Source organism: Heteronotia binoei, chromosome 5 (genome assembly GCF_032191835.1).
Source record: "Heteronotia binoei isolate CCM8104 ecotype False Entrance Well chromosome 5, APGP_CSIRO_Hbin_v1, whole genome shotgun sequence".
NCBI classification, from domain to species: Eukaryota; Metazoa; Chordata; class Lepidosauria; order Squamata; family Gekkonidae; genus Heteronotia; species Heteronotia binoei.
Genome location: NC_083227.1, coordinates 155272857 through 155291439, shown reverse-complemented (window position 1 = coordinate 155291439; position 18583 = coordinate 155272857). Strand labels below are relative to the sequence as shown.

The window sequence follows — 18583 nt, the reverse complement described above, 5'->3', positions numbered from 1 at the left end:
TTTCTTTTTAAACCAGCCCTTTTTTCGTCTTTTTTTTCTCTCTTTCAACATGACTCTATCCTTTCTCCAGTTCCCTCTTTTCTCTTCCTAAACCTCTCCTCTCAACCTTTATGTTTACTTGTGAGGAGGCATCTAAGGAAGAGTTGATTGTGCCGCTGACTTTAATGGCATCTGGGGCACACGATGAATTCCTGTCGGAAGAGATGCATGTCATGGCGACAGCTAGCTTCATTGGAGAGGCCGACTTGCCTTTGCAGCTTGTTCTCACCTTCCCCAACATGGCCACAGAAAACACAGTGTTGTGGAGTGCCAAGAAGTGCCGCTAGCAAGACAACCCTGCTATGCCTTTGGGGCTAACAAATATAGAACACTCCGTGGGAGTTTTTACTAATGCATATACCAAAACAGGTTTTTATACTAAACAATTCAGTAGTATTCCAAAAAAATTCCATTCTACAGAAAATGGTACAATGTTTTTTCTTTGCTGGCAGAGCTGCACAAAGTCCAAGAAATTCCAAAACAGATATGACCGCTTCCCAATACAGGTGTGGCTGCAAACGGACTGCTGCTTCTGTACTCTTTTTGGAGTCGATCCTTCTCCAGGCAGCTCATCAAAGGGGCTGGCATGTTATAAAGAACTGATTAAACAATATTTTAAATACATATTGTCTGGAGTCTTATTCAAAATACTCCCGTGTATACTCACTATTTCAATCGGCTGTGCTCAGTGTCTCCAATGGATCGGGCTCCTATTTGCCCTGGGCTTCTCTTGAAAGGGCCAGACAAAGAATCCAAGGGTCAAGTTTATGAAACCTAACAGGTGCATTCAATTGATTTGGGAGTATACCGGAATGAGACTACTGTTTTACAAAGATCCTGAATTAATTTACAGCACAGCAAACCTTTAAGGATCCTTGATTAACTTAGAACTTTTTTAACAACCATTTTTGCAATAATTATTTAACCAAACTTAAGACTTTTAAATGCATCAGACTGACAGAACTGGAGACAGTGCCATCTAGTATCAGGTTTTTCTATGGTAACAGAACCCAAAAACTTTTTACAGGTATCAACACAAGTTTGAAATGGACCATAGATTGGCGTTGGTACAAGGGAGAGGTCTTTATTCCATGCTTGGTATTCTGTCTCTGAAATGACTCTACTTGAAAGATTGATCATTCTATTTGATGCCTCCCACGGAGGGGTTGACCCTGTGATAAAAAATGACTGGATTCTACCCGCTTTTCCTGACTCCCTTCTGTTCTGTCTAGGTCTGAGTATAGTGCTATAATTCCTATCTTCCCCTGAGGAACTGGTTTTCTCCCCCGATGTATCTGTATCTGAATAGGTTTGCAAGGGATTAGCCCATGAGACTCTTTTTGGAGTGGGAGAGGAAGACCACAATGTGTATATATATATATATATTTCCATTAGCATAGTCCCTATTATATTTCCAAAGTTTATCTGATCTTAATTTGGCTTCAAACTGCTTCAATTGTTTTTCCATTTCTTTTATTTTATTATCAAATGTGCTCAGGGGACGTTGTTCTCTTAGGGAAGTAATAGCCAAACTCTTTTGACAGCCCTACAACTATGAGGGATGAGGCTGCCACTGTTATGCCGCTGGGCAATACTATCTACAAGACCGCTAACAGACTAGCAGAAGAACTGAGATATTTATATAAACCTCCTGGTTAACAAAATCTTTTTCATAGTACCAAATGTTTGTTCTTTTAAATTGTCTATATGTTTTTTGTTATCTTTTTACAACTGTAATTTTAAAAATGTTTTATGATTCTTAAAACTGGAGAGCCAGTTTGGTGTAGTGGTTAAGTGTGCGGACTCTTATCTGGGAGAACCGGGTTTGATTCCCCACTCCTCCACTTGCACCTGCTGGAATGGCCTTGGGTTAGCCATAGCTCTGGCAGAGGTTGTCCTTGAAAGGGCAGCTGCTGTGAGAGCCCTCTCCAGCCCCACCCACCTCACAGGGTGTCTGTTGTGGGGGGAGAAGATATAGGAGATTGTAAGCCGCTCTGAGTCTCTGATTCAGAGAGAAGGGCGGGGTATAAATCTGCAATTCTTCTTAGCTGCCCAGAGTCCGCTTGCAGAGTGGGCGGCATATAAATCCAAAGTAAATAAATAAATCTTCTCTGGAGTCACCATTGTGTTCCACTGCTACTTATGAGGAATGATGGTAACAGTGGTTTAATAGGCAGCAGATTGCAATCAGGTGCACTAACGATTATTGACTAGTGTATGCCGTAACGTATCCTTGTGTCACTAAAACTGATCTTCGTAGTTAAAAGTTTCTACTGCTAGGATAAATAGTACGGGTAACATGGGACATGTTCCTTTTTAAATTGAAATTGTTTCTTTTAATTTTACATTTATTAAAATCTTTGCTTATTCGTGCAGGTATATACCTTGCATCCAGTTCCAGAATTTAGCACCACAGCCCATATTTTGAAGTAAATTCAATAGAAAAGGCCATATTAAATTATCAAATGCGTTCTCTGCATCCAGAAATTAAAATGCTGCTTTCTTTCTTTCTTGTTCACAAATTGAATTGCACCTATTATGAATTGTATATTATCTTTCATATCTCTCTCGAGAGCCAGTTTGGTGTAGTGGTTAAGTGCGTGGCCTCTTATCTGGGAGAACCGGGTTTGATTCCCCACTCCTCCACTTGCACCTGCTGGAATGGTCTTGGGTCAGCCATAGCTCTGGCAGAGGTTGTCCTTGAAAGGGCAGCTTCTGGGAGAGCTCTCTCAGCCCCACCCACCTCACAGGGTGTCTGTTGTGGGGGAGGAAGGGAAAGGAGATTGTGAGCCGCTCTGAGACTCTGAGATTCGGAGTGGAGAGCGGGATATAAATCCAATATCATCATTATCATCATCATCATCATCTCTGGTACAAAGCCTGTCTTATCAATGGGTACTATATTTTGTATATATTCTCTTAGTCTTTTTATAAGCTACATTCAACAGACAGTTCTATACGACTGTGGTAGCTTTGGGTGCTTGGTCCTCCAGGTGTCTTCTAATTTCAGCATTTCCAAATATTGGGATGCGTTTTGGAACAACTTTCCACCTTTAAAATTGCTTGCTCTATCTTTCTTTGGGCCTAGTACTCCTTTCATGTCTCCAAAAATCTCAAAAAAGTTAACTTTAGCATCATTTGATGCGTATATTGTTGCTATTGTTCACACATTGCCTCCTGGAAATCTTGTTTTACAATTAGATATCTTCCATCTGGATCTCTTCTTCATTTAATTGTGGGTTACTTATAGAAATAGCTACTGTGCGACTTTTTGTTTGGAGCTGAGGCAAGATAAGCTTTTATCTAATTTTGATTTAAAATATCTTCATTTTTCTTTTTGTGAGTGCCTCGTAGGCGTAAAATACCCGCGTTTTGCTTTTTTAAGCTGATGAAAAGCTTGGGTCTGTTTTGAGGGAAAGTTCAATCCATTGGTGTTTACTGATACTATTTTTTTTGTCCCAGTGTTGATGCCATGACAATAATAATAGGAAAAGAGGAAGACCCAACATAAGATAGATCAGGGGTTGAATTCTGCCTGTTAAGTGTTGTAAAGGGAAATCTCCCCAAATTAGAGAAAAAGCTTTTAGTACATATTATTACTGTGGCTAGAATTCTATATGCCAGGTACTGGAAGGTTGCGAAAATTCCAGAAAGGGAGGAGTTTGTGCAAAAGTTATTAGAAGCAGCAGAATTAGATATGCTAACAATGAAATTAAGAGGACAGTCTTACCAGGTCTGTAAAAAAAAATTTGGAACCCGCTGTATCTATGGATAAAAAGTATGGGAATTGAAATGAGGAACCTGAATTTATGTTTTAGTAGTACCCCACAAGCTCTTGGTGATGGGGGGAAATTGGTGGTGGGTGGCATTGTATTATGATATTTTGTGCGTGTTATTTTGTTGCTGCAAGTACTTCTTGTTTTGTAAATATCTTTCAATAAACTGTTTTTCTTGCAAAAAAAGAAAAAAGAAAAAAAAGATAGATCGGGGTGGCCAAACTTAATGTAAGCGCCACACAGAATAAACATTGGATGTTTGAGAGTAGCAAGACATGAACAAATATTACAAAAGTCTGTTTTAAAACGGAAAGATAAAATACGTATGTATGCCCTTGACGATGCAATCATGCTAGAAGGAGAATATGATCCAGGAGCTAACATTACAGGCCCCTAGAATTCATTACAGCTGAGTAAGTAGTGATAGAGAAGTTGCTTAATTATTAGTGTATCTTGGTATGTCTGAAGTGAAAGAGAGGCTAGAATGATGTTGGCCTTGGTTACAGAGAGCTACTGTTCTTTGACAGCCTTTGCAGGCTTGGCAGCCATGGAAATGGTGAACAGCTGCTTTTAAGAGATTTGAAAAGGATTTGCATTTCAATTTCCTTGCCATGTGATTTTTACCTATTCCGGGAGGCGGCGGTAGGAGTGACAAAACAAGCTGAAGGATTCGCAGCAGAAACAAGCAGGTGGCTTATTAGTTAAATAGCAATATGAATTCTGAAGTTTTTGGAAAAAATTAAGCTGGCATGGCCTTGAAGGTGAGTTGCTAGTAATATTTTTTTCTTTGCAACACAATATAGGATTGGATTTTTATAGCTCTCCAGAGTTTTTGATATAAAATAGCTGTTAATGATAATAGATGCTGCAACAGAATCTTTTTATCTCCACTTTCAACATTTTTCCAACTCAGACCTGCAGTTATGTTGGGTATATTGAGTTGTTAAAACGGTGCTGTGAACGTCTTCATTTTCTATGAATGCTAATCATTACTCTTCCAAATCACAATTTCAGGATTCACACAAAGTGAGAAGTACTAGTCAGCAGTGTATTTAGTTAATGTTTTGAAATGAATGGACATTGTTAATTGATTGAGTGGTAGATTACAGTATTGATAGTTGAATTCTAAACAGCATTACTCCCTTCTAAGACCATTTGCTGTGGATTTAATAGGGTGTAACTCTGTTTAGGTTTGCACTGTAAATCTGTTTTGTCTAATTACATGAATAAGGATAAAGGCGCTTACATTCACTTTTGTAACAGAGTTCGTGTCAGCCGATTTCTTCATTACTAAAGAATGTGAACATTCATTTTTAGTGTTGTAAATTTCAGGTTTCAAACTATACAGAATTCACAGTACACATACAACAAATTGAGAACCTGTGAATCATATCTGTATTGTCACTTGTTGGCAGTTAATGCGTTGTCATGTATGGACTAACTCTGTGAAGGTTCTTAAAAAGCTGTGCATTGGGTTCTAATGAGTAAAGTAGATGAGATTCTTGGGAAAGCTCACAGCTCAGTATAACAAGTTGTCTCTGAATTTTTGAGCAGTTCATTGGATCCCAGCTTTGAATCTTCGGAGATGTTATGTATGCTATAGTTAAAATTTCCTGAGCTCTCTATTCAGATTAAGTTTTGTCTAAGTAGGGAAGGACTATCGGTTCATGAGGAAATTGTATGCTCTGAAAGCAGCAGATCTGTTGTACCGTCAATGCTTCACCTCACTCAAAAATGTGAAAATTCTCACTATTGCTTGAGGCCCAGAAATATTCTAAAGAACAAGTCCAAGTTCCTGAATGTGGATTTTAAGAGATCTGTCGTTCCTATTGGGTGCCTGCGGCAATCCCCCCTCTTTATTTATTTATTTGGGGAGGGACGGTGGCTCAGTGGTAGAGCATCTGCTTGGGAAGCAGAAGGTCCCAGGTTCAATCCCTGGCATCTCCAACTAAAAAAGGGTCCAGGCAAAGAGGTGTGAAAAACCTCAGCTTGAGATCCTGGAGAGCCACTGCCAGTCTGAGTAGACAATACTGACTTTGATGGACCAAAGGTCTGATTCAGTATGAGGCAGCTTCATATGTAGGAGGGACGGTGGCTCAGTGGTAGAGCATCTGCTTGGTAAGCAGAAGGTCCCAGGTTCAATCCCTGGCATCTCCAACTAAAAAAGGGTCCAGGCAAATAGGTGTGAAAAACCTCAGCTTGAGATCCTGGAGAGCCACTGCCAGTCTGAGTAGACAATACTGACTTTGATGGACCAAGGGTCTGATTCAGTAAAAGGCAGCTTCATATGTAGGAGGGACGGTGGCTCAGTGGTAGAGCATCTGCTTGGGAAGCAGAAGGTCCCAGGTTCAAGCCCTGGCATCTCCACTAAAAAAGGGTCCAGGCAAATAGGTGTGAAAAACCTCAGCTTGAGATCCTGGAGAGCCGCTGCCAGTCTGAGAAGACAATACTGACTTTGATGGACCGAGGGTCTGATTCAGTATAAGGCAGCTTCATATGTAGGAGGGACGGTGGCTCAGTGGTAGAGCATCTGCTTGGTAAGCAGAAGGTCCCAGGTTCAATCCCTGGCATCTCCAACTAAAAAAGGGTCCAGGCAAATAGGTGTGAAAAACCTCAGCTTGAGACCCTGGAGAGCCGCTGCCAGTCTGAGAAGACAATACTGACTTTGATGGACCCAGGGTCTGATTCAGTATAAGGCAGCTTCATATGTTCATATTTTACCATCAAGTCGCAGCTGATTTATGGAGACCCCATAGGCTTTTCAAGGCAAGAGATATTCAGATGTGGCTTGCCATTACCTGCCTTTGTGTTGACCCTGCTTAGATTCTGAAATCTGACAAGATCAGTCTAGGCTAGAGGCTATTCAGATTAGGGCTCCTCTTCTATAGGACAAAATTATTTTTAGTAATAACCGTGAAATAAAACTAATAATGATGGCGAGAAAAGAAAAGGAGACGGTGAAAATTTTGTTTAACTTTGTACATATAATTGTGGTAGTTCCAACATGTTATTCCACCACGAGAGCCAGTGTGGTGAAGTGGGTAAAGTGTCAGACTAGGATCTGGGAAATCCAGGTTCGAATCCCCACTCGTGCCACAGAAGCTTGCTCGGTGATCTTGGGCCAGTCGCATTACTCTCAACTTAGACCTGATTGGGATGACCCAGAATAGTCAGATCTTGTCTGATCTCAGAAGCTAACCAGGGCCACCATGGAGGCAGGCAATAGCAAACCATCTCCAAATGTCTCTTGCCTTTAGATTATTTATTTATTACATTAGATTTATATCCTGCCCATTCTACAAAGACTCAAGGCGGCCATAAAATAAACAAAGGCAACATTAGTAAATAGTATTGAAACAAAACAATCATATAAAATCACAATGGTGCTACTTCATCTTTTATAGGCAGGATCGTATAGTACAGGGGTGGCCAACGGTAGCTCGCCAGATGTTTTTGCCTACAACTCCCGTCAGCCCCAGCCATTGGCCACGCTGGCTGGGGCTGATGGGAGTTGTAGGCAAAAAACATCTGGAGAGCTACCGTTGGCCACCCGTGATATAATATCTTCCTCTCTCCGAAGCTGTTGAAGCCTAGGCAGTTGGTGCTAGTACAAAATAGGTCTAGGTGAGGTGGCAGCTCTCCCCCATTTGGATGTTGTACGCCATCCAGAACAATTCAGCCTTGCAGGCCCTGTGGAACTGTGATAAGTCCCGCAGGGCCCTGATGGCTTCTGGGAGGGTTTTCCAGATTGTTGGGGCTGCCACCAAGAAGGCTCTGGCGGAATTTAGCCTTGCATCTTTTAGCCCAGGGACATCCAGAAGATTTTGGGAACTTGATTGAAGTTCTTTCTGGGGAACATGTGGGGCTAGGCGGTCCCGCAGATAGACAGGTCCTAGACCATATAGGGCTTTGAAGGTTAATACCAACACCTTGAAACAGATATGGTACATAACAGGCTGCCTGTGCAGTGCCCTCAGCACAGGCTGAATGTGCTCCTGTCGAGCACTAGTAGCCTGGCTGCAGCATTCTGCGCCAGTTGCAGCTGCCAAATCTGAGTTAAGGGCAGCCCCACATAGAGGATGTTACAGTAATCTATTCTTGAGGATCCAAGGCATGGATCACTATTGCTAAGTCACTGCACTCAAGGTAGGGGACCAACTGCTGTATTCACTGGAGATGGTAAAAGATCTGGCAGTGGCTGCTACCTGGGCCTCTGTAGTTAAGGAGGACTCCAGGAGAACTCCCAAGCTCTTAGCCCTCAACTCTGGTGTCAGCGGCGCGCCATCGACTTGGTAAAGGAATTGCCCTTCCTGGGCCGCTGTGACTTGATAGGGAACCTCCATCTTTGTTGGATTCAGCTTTAGTCGACTCAGCCTGAGCCATGATACCACGGCATTCAGCGCCACATCCAAGTTCTCCAGGGTGCAGCTGGACCAGCCACCCATCAATAGATAGAGCTGGGTGTTGTCAGCGTACTGATGACAACCCAGCCCATACCTCCTGACCATCTGGCCAAGGGGGCTCATGTAGATGTTGAACAGCACTGGGGAAAAGAACTGCCCCCTGAGGCACCTCACAGATAAGTGGGTTTCTCTGGGACGACAATTCCCCAATCACCACCCATTGTCTCCAACCTTGGAGGAAAGAGAAAAGCCACTGTAAGACAGCCCTGTATCCCCATGTTAGCAAGACGGCTGGACAGCAGCTGATGGTCGACTGTATGAAAGATTGTGACTCGATGGCAAAAAAACACCCCACCACTCATGTTCCGAGCAGACACTTGGGAGGGCTTCTGCTCTCCATTTTGAAACCCAGGAGCTGGCCATCCCAAATGTCTACAAGGGATCTTTGAGGGCTAGGAACCTTTGTGCTAACTTTTACTTAACACTAGCTAAAGCATCACAAAACAGTGATCATAAACTTCACCATACTAGGTGTTAAGAAACATACTATTCCCCAAAGAAGGTACCACCTATGGGGGGGGGCATTTTTGCAAGCCCAGCAGAACGGAGTACTCAGCAGTACAAGTGCAATCACAGAGTGCTGGGCAGAACCCGCTGCCGTTGTGGCAATGCCAACTGATATCACGGATAGAAACACAACCCAAGCTGAGGGGGAGGGGGCTTGGAAATGCAGCAGCAGGATGACTTGTGATGTGGTCATAAACTAAGACTTAGGTCTGTGGGCTCTTCCTGTGGCCAAGAAGAAGGAATGCATTCCCTTTATCAGATATGAGATGTATCTGATAAAGACATATATGAACATATGAAGCTGCCTTATACTGAATCAGACCTTTGGTCCATCAAAGTCAGTATTGTCTTCTCAGACTGGCAGCGGCTCTCCAGGGTCTCAAGCTGAGGTTTTTCACACCTATTTGCCTGGACCCTTTTTTGGAGATGCCAGGGATTGAACCTGGGACCTTCTGCTGCCCAAGCAGATGCTCTACCTCTGAGTTATGACCAACATAACTACCCTCTTTAACTAACCCCTTTCTTTTGAAACTGGAACCAAACAAGATCTATCAACCCCCCCCCCCCCAAAAAAAAAAGTAAAGCACCAATCACTGCTTTCTTTCACATCTTGAATGCAGGAGTTACTTCCTCTTCTGGGAATGCCTGTTCAGAAGCAGTTGCCTTTGTTGCAGGATGCTTAGCTTGGAACTTCCCAGAATTTTGTGCAACTTAAAATCATTTTGTGGTTGGCTAGTAACATCATGGGTAGAACCTGTTGTTGGACCTCTCCTTTGCAGATTCCTCTTTAAATCAACAATACGAATCTCCAATATCAGGATCTAATACTAGGAAAGACCTCATTGTACCATGCTGTCATCTCCTTTGTGACTTCAGTGGAGGAACTGGATCCCACAGACTGCTGGCCTTGCTCTTCTGTTTTTTGTTTTTTTTGGGGGGTGGGGGGTGGAGGAGTTACACATATAACCTAATTTTAGATGGCTCTGACCCTGGACCCCTGGACAAAGATTCCATCTGCTCCCCGCATTTGATTCTGATCCAAACAAAATATAACAAAATGAACAAATCGTTTGGCTTTCTGTTATCATTAATCTATAGTAATAAAAGAATTGGTCTGTCTATGTATGTTTATTTAAATAGCTATAATTTAAATCCCACCCACCCTTCTCTCTCTGTGTGCTTTGAGCAGCTTACAACCCATAACCTAATTAAACAATTCCATAAAACAAAATATTTTTAAAAACTATGGAATTTAAATAATTAATTTAAATCACATGCTTGGCGGTTGATTAATTTAAGGAGAGCCAGTTCAGTGTAGTGGTTGAGTGTGCGGACTCTTATCTGGGAGAACCGGGTTTGATTCCCCACTCCTCCACTTGCACCTGCTAGCATGGCCTTGGGTCAGCCATAGCTCTGGCAGAGGTTGTCCTTGAAAGGGCAGCTGCTGTGAGAGCCCTCTCAGCCCCACCCACCTCACAGGGTGTCTGTTGTGGGGGAGGAAGGTAAAGGAGATTGTGAGCCGCTCTGAGACTCTTCGGAGTGGAGGGCGGGATATAAATCCAATAGCTTCATCTACCTCACAGGGTGTCTGTTGTGGAGGAGGAAGGTAAAGGAGATTGTGAGCCACTCAGACTTTTTGGAGTGGAGGGCGGGATATAAATCCAATAACTTCATCTACCTCACAGGGTGTCTGTTGTGGAGGAGGAAGGTAAAGGAGATTGTGAGCTGCTCTGAGACTCTTCGGAGTGGAGAGCGGGATATAAATCCAATATCTTCTTTTACCTCACAGGGTGTCTGTTGTGGGTGAGGAAGGTAAAGGAGATTGTGAGCCGCTCTGAGACTCTTTGGAGTGGAGGGCAGGATATAAATCCAGTATCTTCATCTACCTCACAGGGCGTCTATTGTGGGGGAGGAAGGGAAAGGAGATTGTGAGCCGCTCTGAGACTTTTCGGAGTGGAGGGCAGGATATAAATCCAATATCTTCTTTTTCTTCTATGTACTAAGTTCATGCTAGGAAAAGGTGATGGATCATTCCAGATGGAATAACTCAACTGCTCCCGGTGCCAATTAATATAAATGGCATTATGGAGCAGTTCAAGGCAATTGCAGCACTTAAGATAATTAAGGAAACTGAGGCAGGGTAGGCTGATGTTCCTTGACGTCCTCCACTTAACCAAAGGTCTGATGGAACAGTTCTATTTCGTAGGCCCTGTGGAATTGCAACAAGTCTCGCAGTGCCCTGATCTCTGTTGGGAGCATGTGCCACCAGGCTGGGGCTGAGAAGGCCCTGGCCCTAGATGAGGTGAGATGGATGTCTTTTGGGCTGGGGGACTACTAAGTGCTGGTCTGAAGAGCACAAGGCTCTTTGGGGCACATACAAGGAGAGATAGTCCCACAGGTATGTTGCTCCCTGGTTGCATAAGGCCTTAAAGGTTAATACCAGGACCTTGAATCTGATTTTGCAATCAACTGGCAACCAATGCGGTTGGCACAACACTGGCTGCTGCATTTTGTACCTGCTGAAGCTTCCAAATCAGGTAGAGTGAGTTACAGCTTCCAGATCAGGTAGAGTTACAGTAATCAAGCCCGGAAATGACCGTTGCATGGATCACTGTCACCAAGTCATGGGAGGAAAGGGTAAGCAACCAATTGCCCGACCAGCCGAAGATGGTAAAGGGCTGATCTGGCAACATCAGTGACCTTGGCCACCATAGAAAGGCAGGCATCTAGGATCACTTCCAAACTCCTCACCATTAATACTAGCTTCAATGGCGCCCTGCCAAGGCTGGACGTTAGATTTCCATGCCCATGCCTTCCTGTCTCAGAAACAGGACCTCTGTCTTTGCTGGATTAAGTTTCAGCCAACTCTATTGTAACCAATCAACCACCACCTCCAACGCCCTAGCCAAAATATCCAGGGCAGAGCCCGGCCAGCCATTAACAGATACAGCTGGATGTCATCAACATACTGGTTGTAACACAGCCCAAACACCCGAATTAACAGGGCGAGGGAGTACATATAGATGTTAAATAGGGAAAAGGATCGCTCCTTGCACCATATACCATGGAGTAACATGGCGACACCCTCTTCTCAAGCACTACCCTCTGTTCCCAACCATGAAGAAAGGAAGACAGCCACTGCAAGGCAGTTCCTGTAAACCTTGTGTTGGTGAAGTGGTGGATCAAAAGGTCGTATCTGATCAAGTCAGATGCTGCTGTTAGATCAGGTAGCAACAGCAGCACCAACCTGCCTTGATCCAGATGCTTCTGCAGGTCATCTGTAAAGGTGACCATTGCAATCTTTGTCCCCTGGCACAGGCGGAAGCCAGACTGAAATGGGTGCAGAATAGAGGAATCATCCAAGAACCCCTGAAGCTGCTTGGCTACTGCTCTCTTAACCACCTTACCTAGGAAAGGAAGTTTGGATGTTGGGTGGTAGTTGGCGATAACCACTGAGTCCAACGATGATTTCTTCTAGAGTGGTCGCACCGCTGCCTCCTTCAGGCACCCTGGTCCCTGATACTGGGGACAAATTTATAATGTCTCCCGGGGAAGCCCAAATTCTGTTCCCACTGGCTTAACAAGCCAAGATGGCCACAGATCAAGGAGGCAAGTGGTGAGCTTCACAGTTGTCAGGGTCTTGTCAACCTCTTTCTGGGAGAGTCTACTGAACTGATCCAATACTTGCAGAAGAAGCATTCATGAAATGGCTCTATGTTGAAGACAGAACCAGGTTTTGGTAGTTGACATTTATTTTTAATATTAAAAATCTGGAGGGGGGAGGGGAAGCTAGGTGAATGCACCTTCCATAGTTTGTTTTTGTGATGAACACCAATAGAACTTTTATCAGTAGAAGTTAAATTACCGAGGACACGACTTAATTTTTCCCCCCTCTTTGACAGACTTGATTTTAAAGGTTAAAAGAGATGGCGACCAGTGAGGAGATAATATCATGTCTCCGTAGTCAGCTGAAAGAGGCTGAAGAGGAAAGAAGAAAGGCAGCGCAGTATGGTTTAGAACTGATGGAAGGGCAGAATGTGTTGCAGAATCGGCTGGATGAACTGCAAAATGAAATGGTCACCTCAACAGAGGTAAACTTTAAAAACTACATGTAGAAAAATGCTTCGATCTGGATAGATTCTAGCCTATTTAGTGATGTGGAAGCAAGACCAGCGTAGCTATGATCATTAATAAATGCATTCCGTAAAACATTTAATGTGTTGGTTTGGTCATTTAGGCTGAACTGTTAACAATGTAATGACATTCAATTATGAAGCAGTTTTAAAAGTTAGTAATCTCCATGAAGTAGAGAGTGGGTGGGGAAAAAAAATCAGAATATTTGTTTTCCTCCCCACAGTATAGTATGAAATTGCTGAACTCCAAGATTCTGAGCTTCCTACATGCCTCACTGTAATCCTCAATCTTTGACCACTCTAGCACGATTGCCGGGATTGAGGTTTGGGGCAAGGCAACTGGGAAGCTGCTTATCTAGCATTGCTTAGTACAATGAAAGCCATGACTATTTTACCTGGTCTTCTCTGTCCTATGCATGGTAAGTTGAGTGAAATCACCCAATATTAGTTTCCTACACTTTTTACTGTAGAATACTGTAAATTATCAGGAGCTCGTTGCCCTTTCCAAATCAGATTTTTGAGGAGCTCATAGGGGAATGACTACAGTCCTGGTCCCTGCTTCATTACCTTCAAAGTTGTTTGAAGTCTCATAATGCGTGTCTTTTCTCTTCTTCCCCCAAAACTTCATCTTTGCCTCTGGAAAACTTGCTGTGTAGCCCTTAGCAAAGTTTCTCTGGTCTAAGATTATTGAAATAAATATGTTTAAACTGGAGTAACTTTTCACAGGTTTGCACAGTAAAAAGGGGTACATGGTAGTGGTTTGTGTGGTAGACGAGCAATAATGTTGAGATTTTGTTAAATTGCTAGGTGGAAGGAGGCATTACCTACCTGTGGGTGGCCTTGCTTTGTTGTTTCAGGACTGGTACGTATTCCATCCACTTTTTGCATAATTAAGCCTGATTTTTCTAATATGTTGACATATTGGATAGCTGTGAAAAATGCCTGGGGAATTAGCCATAGTGTTCACCATAGGGACAATGTCTACAGTTCATATTTGTTCATGCACATTTGAACTTTGAAATGTTATTGGGGCTGCCCCCAAGAAGGCTCTGGCGGAATAATTAGCCGCCCTGAGCCTGCCTTTGGCGGGGGAGGGCGGGATACAAAAATAAATTTATTATTATTATTAATTAGTCATGCTAGATTTCACCCCACGTGGCTTCTCTGTCTTTCTCCTGCTCTGTGTGGCTTTTTCTATTCCCTGTCATGAAGCATACGGTGAGGTTCTTAATATTCTTATGGCTGCTTCACACATTGTTCAGTATATGTGTGTGGGGCGGTAAGTGGCCTGGTCCCGTAGTGCAGATACTTTATGAACTCATTTGTTGTGGGCGTTTTATGTGTCCTTGTAAAGCAGTGTTAAGTAGCCTTGAGTTCTTGAGGGCATCTTGAATGCTTGTGGCATCAGATCCAAATGAGTTGATCATAGTTCAGGGCTAAATGCTTATGTGCCGTGCTGAAGGCAAAGTTTGCCATTCTTAATTCTTGTTCATTCTGGAAGGCGTACCCATACATTGTTTCTCTACTCCTGCTTATGGGCAGAAGTTTTTATAGTTCTGTGATATATTTTTGTGAGATTAACTTACTGCCTTGTGGATAGCATAACTTCTTCAAAGTTCCTCATTATCTAAATACATAAAGGATTGTTGATTGCATGTGCAGTCCTGTTTGAATCCTTGTCCCAGTGATAAAGTACTCATGTACACAGTTGGGACAGGGAACAGACAGAATGCCATACCAGTAAGTTTTTTGAGAATGTTTTTGAGGACAGTGGTTATAAGAAGTTGTCCCAGAAGACCTCATTGCGTGTGTAAATCCCTTTTCTATCTTTCCAGGACTGACACAATTGGCCTTTTTCATGTATGTTTAGTGGAACTCATTATTCCTGAAACCTCTGCTGTTTACTGCAAGTATATTTGAAGCCTAGCAGATTTTCAAAGCATTTCATATGCTTGCTTTGTGCATGTGCACAATTGAGAGAAAGTTGGAAGGACCAGTGCGCATATAGATCTAGTCACACTGCACCATGGATTGTGGTCTACTTAAAAGTATGACATTTATTTTTCAGAAATTTGAACAAGAAAAATATACCCTCCAGAAAGAATTAGAACTAAAGACTAGAATGTTGGAAGTTTAAATGCTGAATATGATACCCTGAAGCAGCTACAAAATATACAGCTAGATACACTGCGTGAACAACTGGAAAGGCTGCACGGACAGGAAATAAATGAACTTAAGAATAAGGTTTGTAGTGTAATTTATTTATTTTTATTTTGTTGAATTTGTATTTCACACTTCTCGCAAAACAGGCTCCGGCATGTTCCAGCATAATTCTAAACATTAAAACAGCAATAAAATGTCCAGTTTAAAATATTTAAAATATCCAGTCAGCAACATTGAGCAAAACAGCGCCTCAACAGTAATGACCAGTTTGATCCAGTTGGAAAGTCAGATCCCTGAGGTGCTACAGTGCAGGATATCAAGGGCAAGAAAGCTCGACAACAGGATGGCCGCAGCAGGAGATCAGAGCGGCCACAACCCACAGCAGCAACCCGCAAGAACAAGGGTGCATCAGTGTGACTACGTCATTGATGACAAGATGATGCTACAGGCCTGTCTTGACGCCACCGGTGGTGGCAGGAAGCTGCTGCATTCAGTACTGACAGTGATAGCGACAGCAACAACCTCAGCAACGGTGGCAGCCCGTGATTTGTAGCGCTGCTCTGCTATCATGGCTGCTACCCAGAGCTCCACATTGCAAGGGAGTACATTGTTGACTGTCTGCTCGTGAAGCGCCTCCAGACAGTCCCAGAGCACCTGCTCACCATCAGCTTACTGCCAAGTGTTCCTTAAGCACATGTCATCTTGCATACAGAGAAAGCCTACCCCTGGTTCCGGGCAACCTGCTGGCACAACACTGAGGACTGTGCGAACAGCCTCCTCATGGACTTCAAGCTCCAGCCTCTCTTCTGTGGTGGGATGTGCATAGTCAGTGTCTTCATCTGAGCACATGACATCTTGGATCAGGCGTCGCTCCCCTGCAACAAGAGCGCTGAGTCCTCTTTGGGCCATGCCACTGCAAAGACCACCTCGGCATCGGGATGTGCGACCACCTGCAAAGACCACCTCGGCATCGGGATGTGCGAGTTCCGCTTTGTTGTAGCACTGACGGAGACAGCAGCAGACAGATCTAGCAACTGCCCCGCTACTTTTTCTTGGCAGCGAGTGAGGGATAGTCCACTACAACAGACAGCCACTGGTCTGCAACTTGTGCGGTAAGAGAGCATCACCTGGCTGTGTAGTCAATGTGGCATGTGTGCCCACTGGATGCAGCATTGCATATGCCAGGTCGCATGCAACCTCTACGCCAAGGAGAGATGCAAATACTGCCTGTGCCTTGAACTGTGGCAACACAAACGCAACCCAGAGTGATAAGAGTGTGAATGTGCCATGGAAGATGAGCACCAACAGTATCAGTGAAAGAAGACAAATGCTGCACAGCAAGGAGAGGAGCAATGAGTTGAGGCTGCGTGCTGGGAGAGAGTGGAGCAGCATGTGCATGAGATGAACGCTGGTACCAAAACGACTGCGGCGGGATGGTGACGAGTGGAAGATGGTGGGTTCACTGAAACACCACGGCGAACACAGAGCCACGTGCGCCAGGGGCGACAGCCCCGAAGGCAGTGATGCAGATCTCAAGACACAGAGCCAAGGATGCAGCAAGTGATAGCAAGACAGCGAACGCACTGTGCAGCCACACAGAGGCAGGGATGACAGCGGCACACGGGGCGGCGGCAAACAACACAGCAGCATGCCAATTATGGCGCAAAGAGCGATCACAGAGCGCGGTGCACAAAGAGAGCATGTGACCCCCCCCCCACACGCCAGCAGCCAGTTCCAGCTGCTCACTGAAGACAATGCAGTGAGTGTCGAGAGGGAGACCATGGAACGTGCTGCCGCTTCTGAAACGGCAGCTCTAGCAGTGGTGACAACGCTACAGTTCCCAATGACAGACCTGCCACTCCCGCAATGCAGAAGCATGGCAAACGGAAGGAGGGAGCTGATGGTGGCCGCTACACAGCTGTCACTAGAGATGGGACGACAGCATGAAGAAACAGCAATCGCCTGGCAACAAGGCAATCCAGACCGCTGAGCCCACGCCACGCCTGATGGCCGTGGATGAGGAAGGCAAGGCACTCAGCACAATTGCAACAGCACCGTTGATGCAGATGCCAGACGAAAGAGGAGCATTCCACTGACAGTAGCAGCAGGGGCGACAGCCGCAACGAGAGCGAGCGTGGCGACCACGCCAAAGAAAACAGCAACTGCGACAGCGGACCATGAAACCTCTTCACCAACCCAGTGATCCCTCACAGCCTGTGGGAGCTCTGCTGGTGCCTTTATTACTGCTCCTTCCTCATCCACCTGGCATGCCCCAGCCACCACTGCAAACCATCTGCAGCAGTAGTAACTGCAGCAGTGCTGGCAGTCGCGGCAGCAGTGGCCAGCGGGACACAAGAAACACAGGAACATGTCCTGGCAGAATGCCCCACAGTGCACCATTTCCAGCAGAGGCTCACGGCAGCACTTACACTGTGCTGCACTGGCCCAGCAGACAGCAGGGTAAGAGCAGTGCCCTTCGTGTTACCGACCTTGTCACCATCCATCACCTTCTGCATCTGTACCGCAAACAGCTCCATCAGCCACGCGTGGCCCAACAGCGATAGCAAGAGTGCCACGCTGCCGTTCACGTTCAGCAGTTGGCCAGTTGGGAGCTCACACATGAGAAGCACAGAAAGCAAATGCAAGCGGGGATGGCTCAGATCTTTATTCAGCCGACTTTAGCAAACTGCAGAAGGAAGCAGAAAACGCTTTGAGTAGAGCTGATGCAAAAACATTGACTTGAGCTGATGGAATCAACACGTTAAAATCATTTAGCCTACCTAAATTTCTATTTTTATTTCATACATTGCCAATTAAAATTCTGAAAGCTGCCTCTTCTTCTTGGCAGAAGTTATTTACATGCTTTTATGGGCACAGAAACCCCCCCTAAATTTAGCTTTAAAACATCGTCTACTAGACTTCAAAAAAAGAGGAGGTTTGGACGTACCAAATTTAAATTTATACTGTGAGGCAATTATCATTGGAACGTTAGTAGCAGCAACCTCTGAAAAAAATCCACCAGACTGAGTACAGATTGAGATTTATCCGTCCTCCCCAAGCTTGTTATATGATATGTTCTGGAATTCAGATCTTATAAAGAAAGAAAAAAAAATAAACCTCCGAATTTTTTAGAAAACTCACTTGCTATGTGGTCCAAAAGAAGGGAAAAACTAGCCCCTCAGATTTCTCCAATAAATTCCTATACCAATCAAAGATGGTTTGTCCCAGGAATAGAACCCTCACCTTTCCAGACCTGGAAAGAAGCTGGATTTGTGTATATATATATGTGTGTGTGTGTGTGTGTGTATATATATATATATATATATATATATATATATATATATATATATATATATATATATATATATATATATATATATATATATATATGTTTCTTTTGGGAGAAGGGTTCTATTATGGATAAGACTACAATAGAAAAGAAAACAAAAGGTACCCTGGTATTATTATCTACAGCTCCGACATTGCCTAGAATCCAAACAAA

At 44.1% G+C, this 18583-nt stretch overlaps 1 protein-coding gene across 1 annotated transcript in view; it reads left to right on the top strand.

Moving 5' to 3' along the window:
* The window catches only part of SPDL1 (spindle apparatus coiled-coil protein 1), a 54377-nt gene that overhangs the window by 3214 nt on the left and 32580 nt on the right, over nucleotides 1-18583 (top strand). The window contains 3 exon segments of the mRNA XM_060240609.1: nucleotides 12688-12876; nucleotides 14987-15038; nucleotides 15041-15162. Of these exon segments, the coding sequence (XP_060096592.1) occupies nucleotides 12712-12876; nucleotides 14987-15038; nucleotides 15041-15162 (339 nt within the window). The 5' untranslated portion in view covers nucleotides 12688-12711.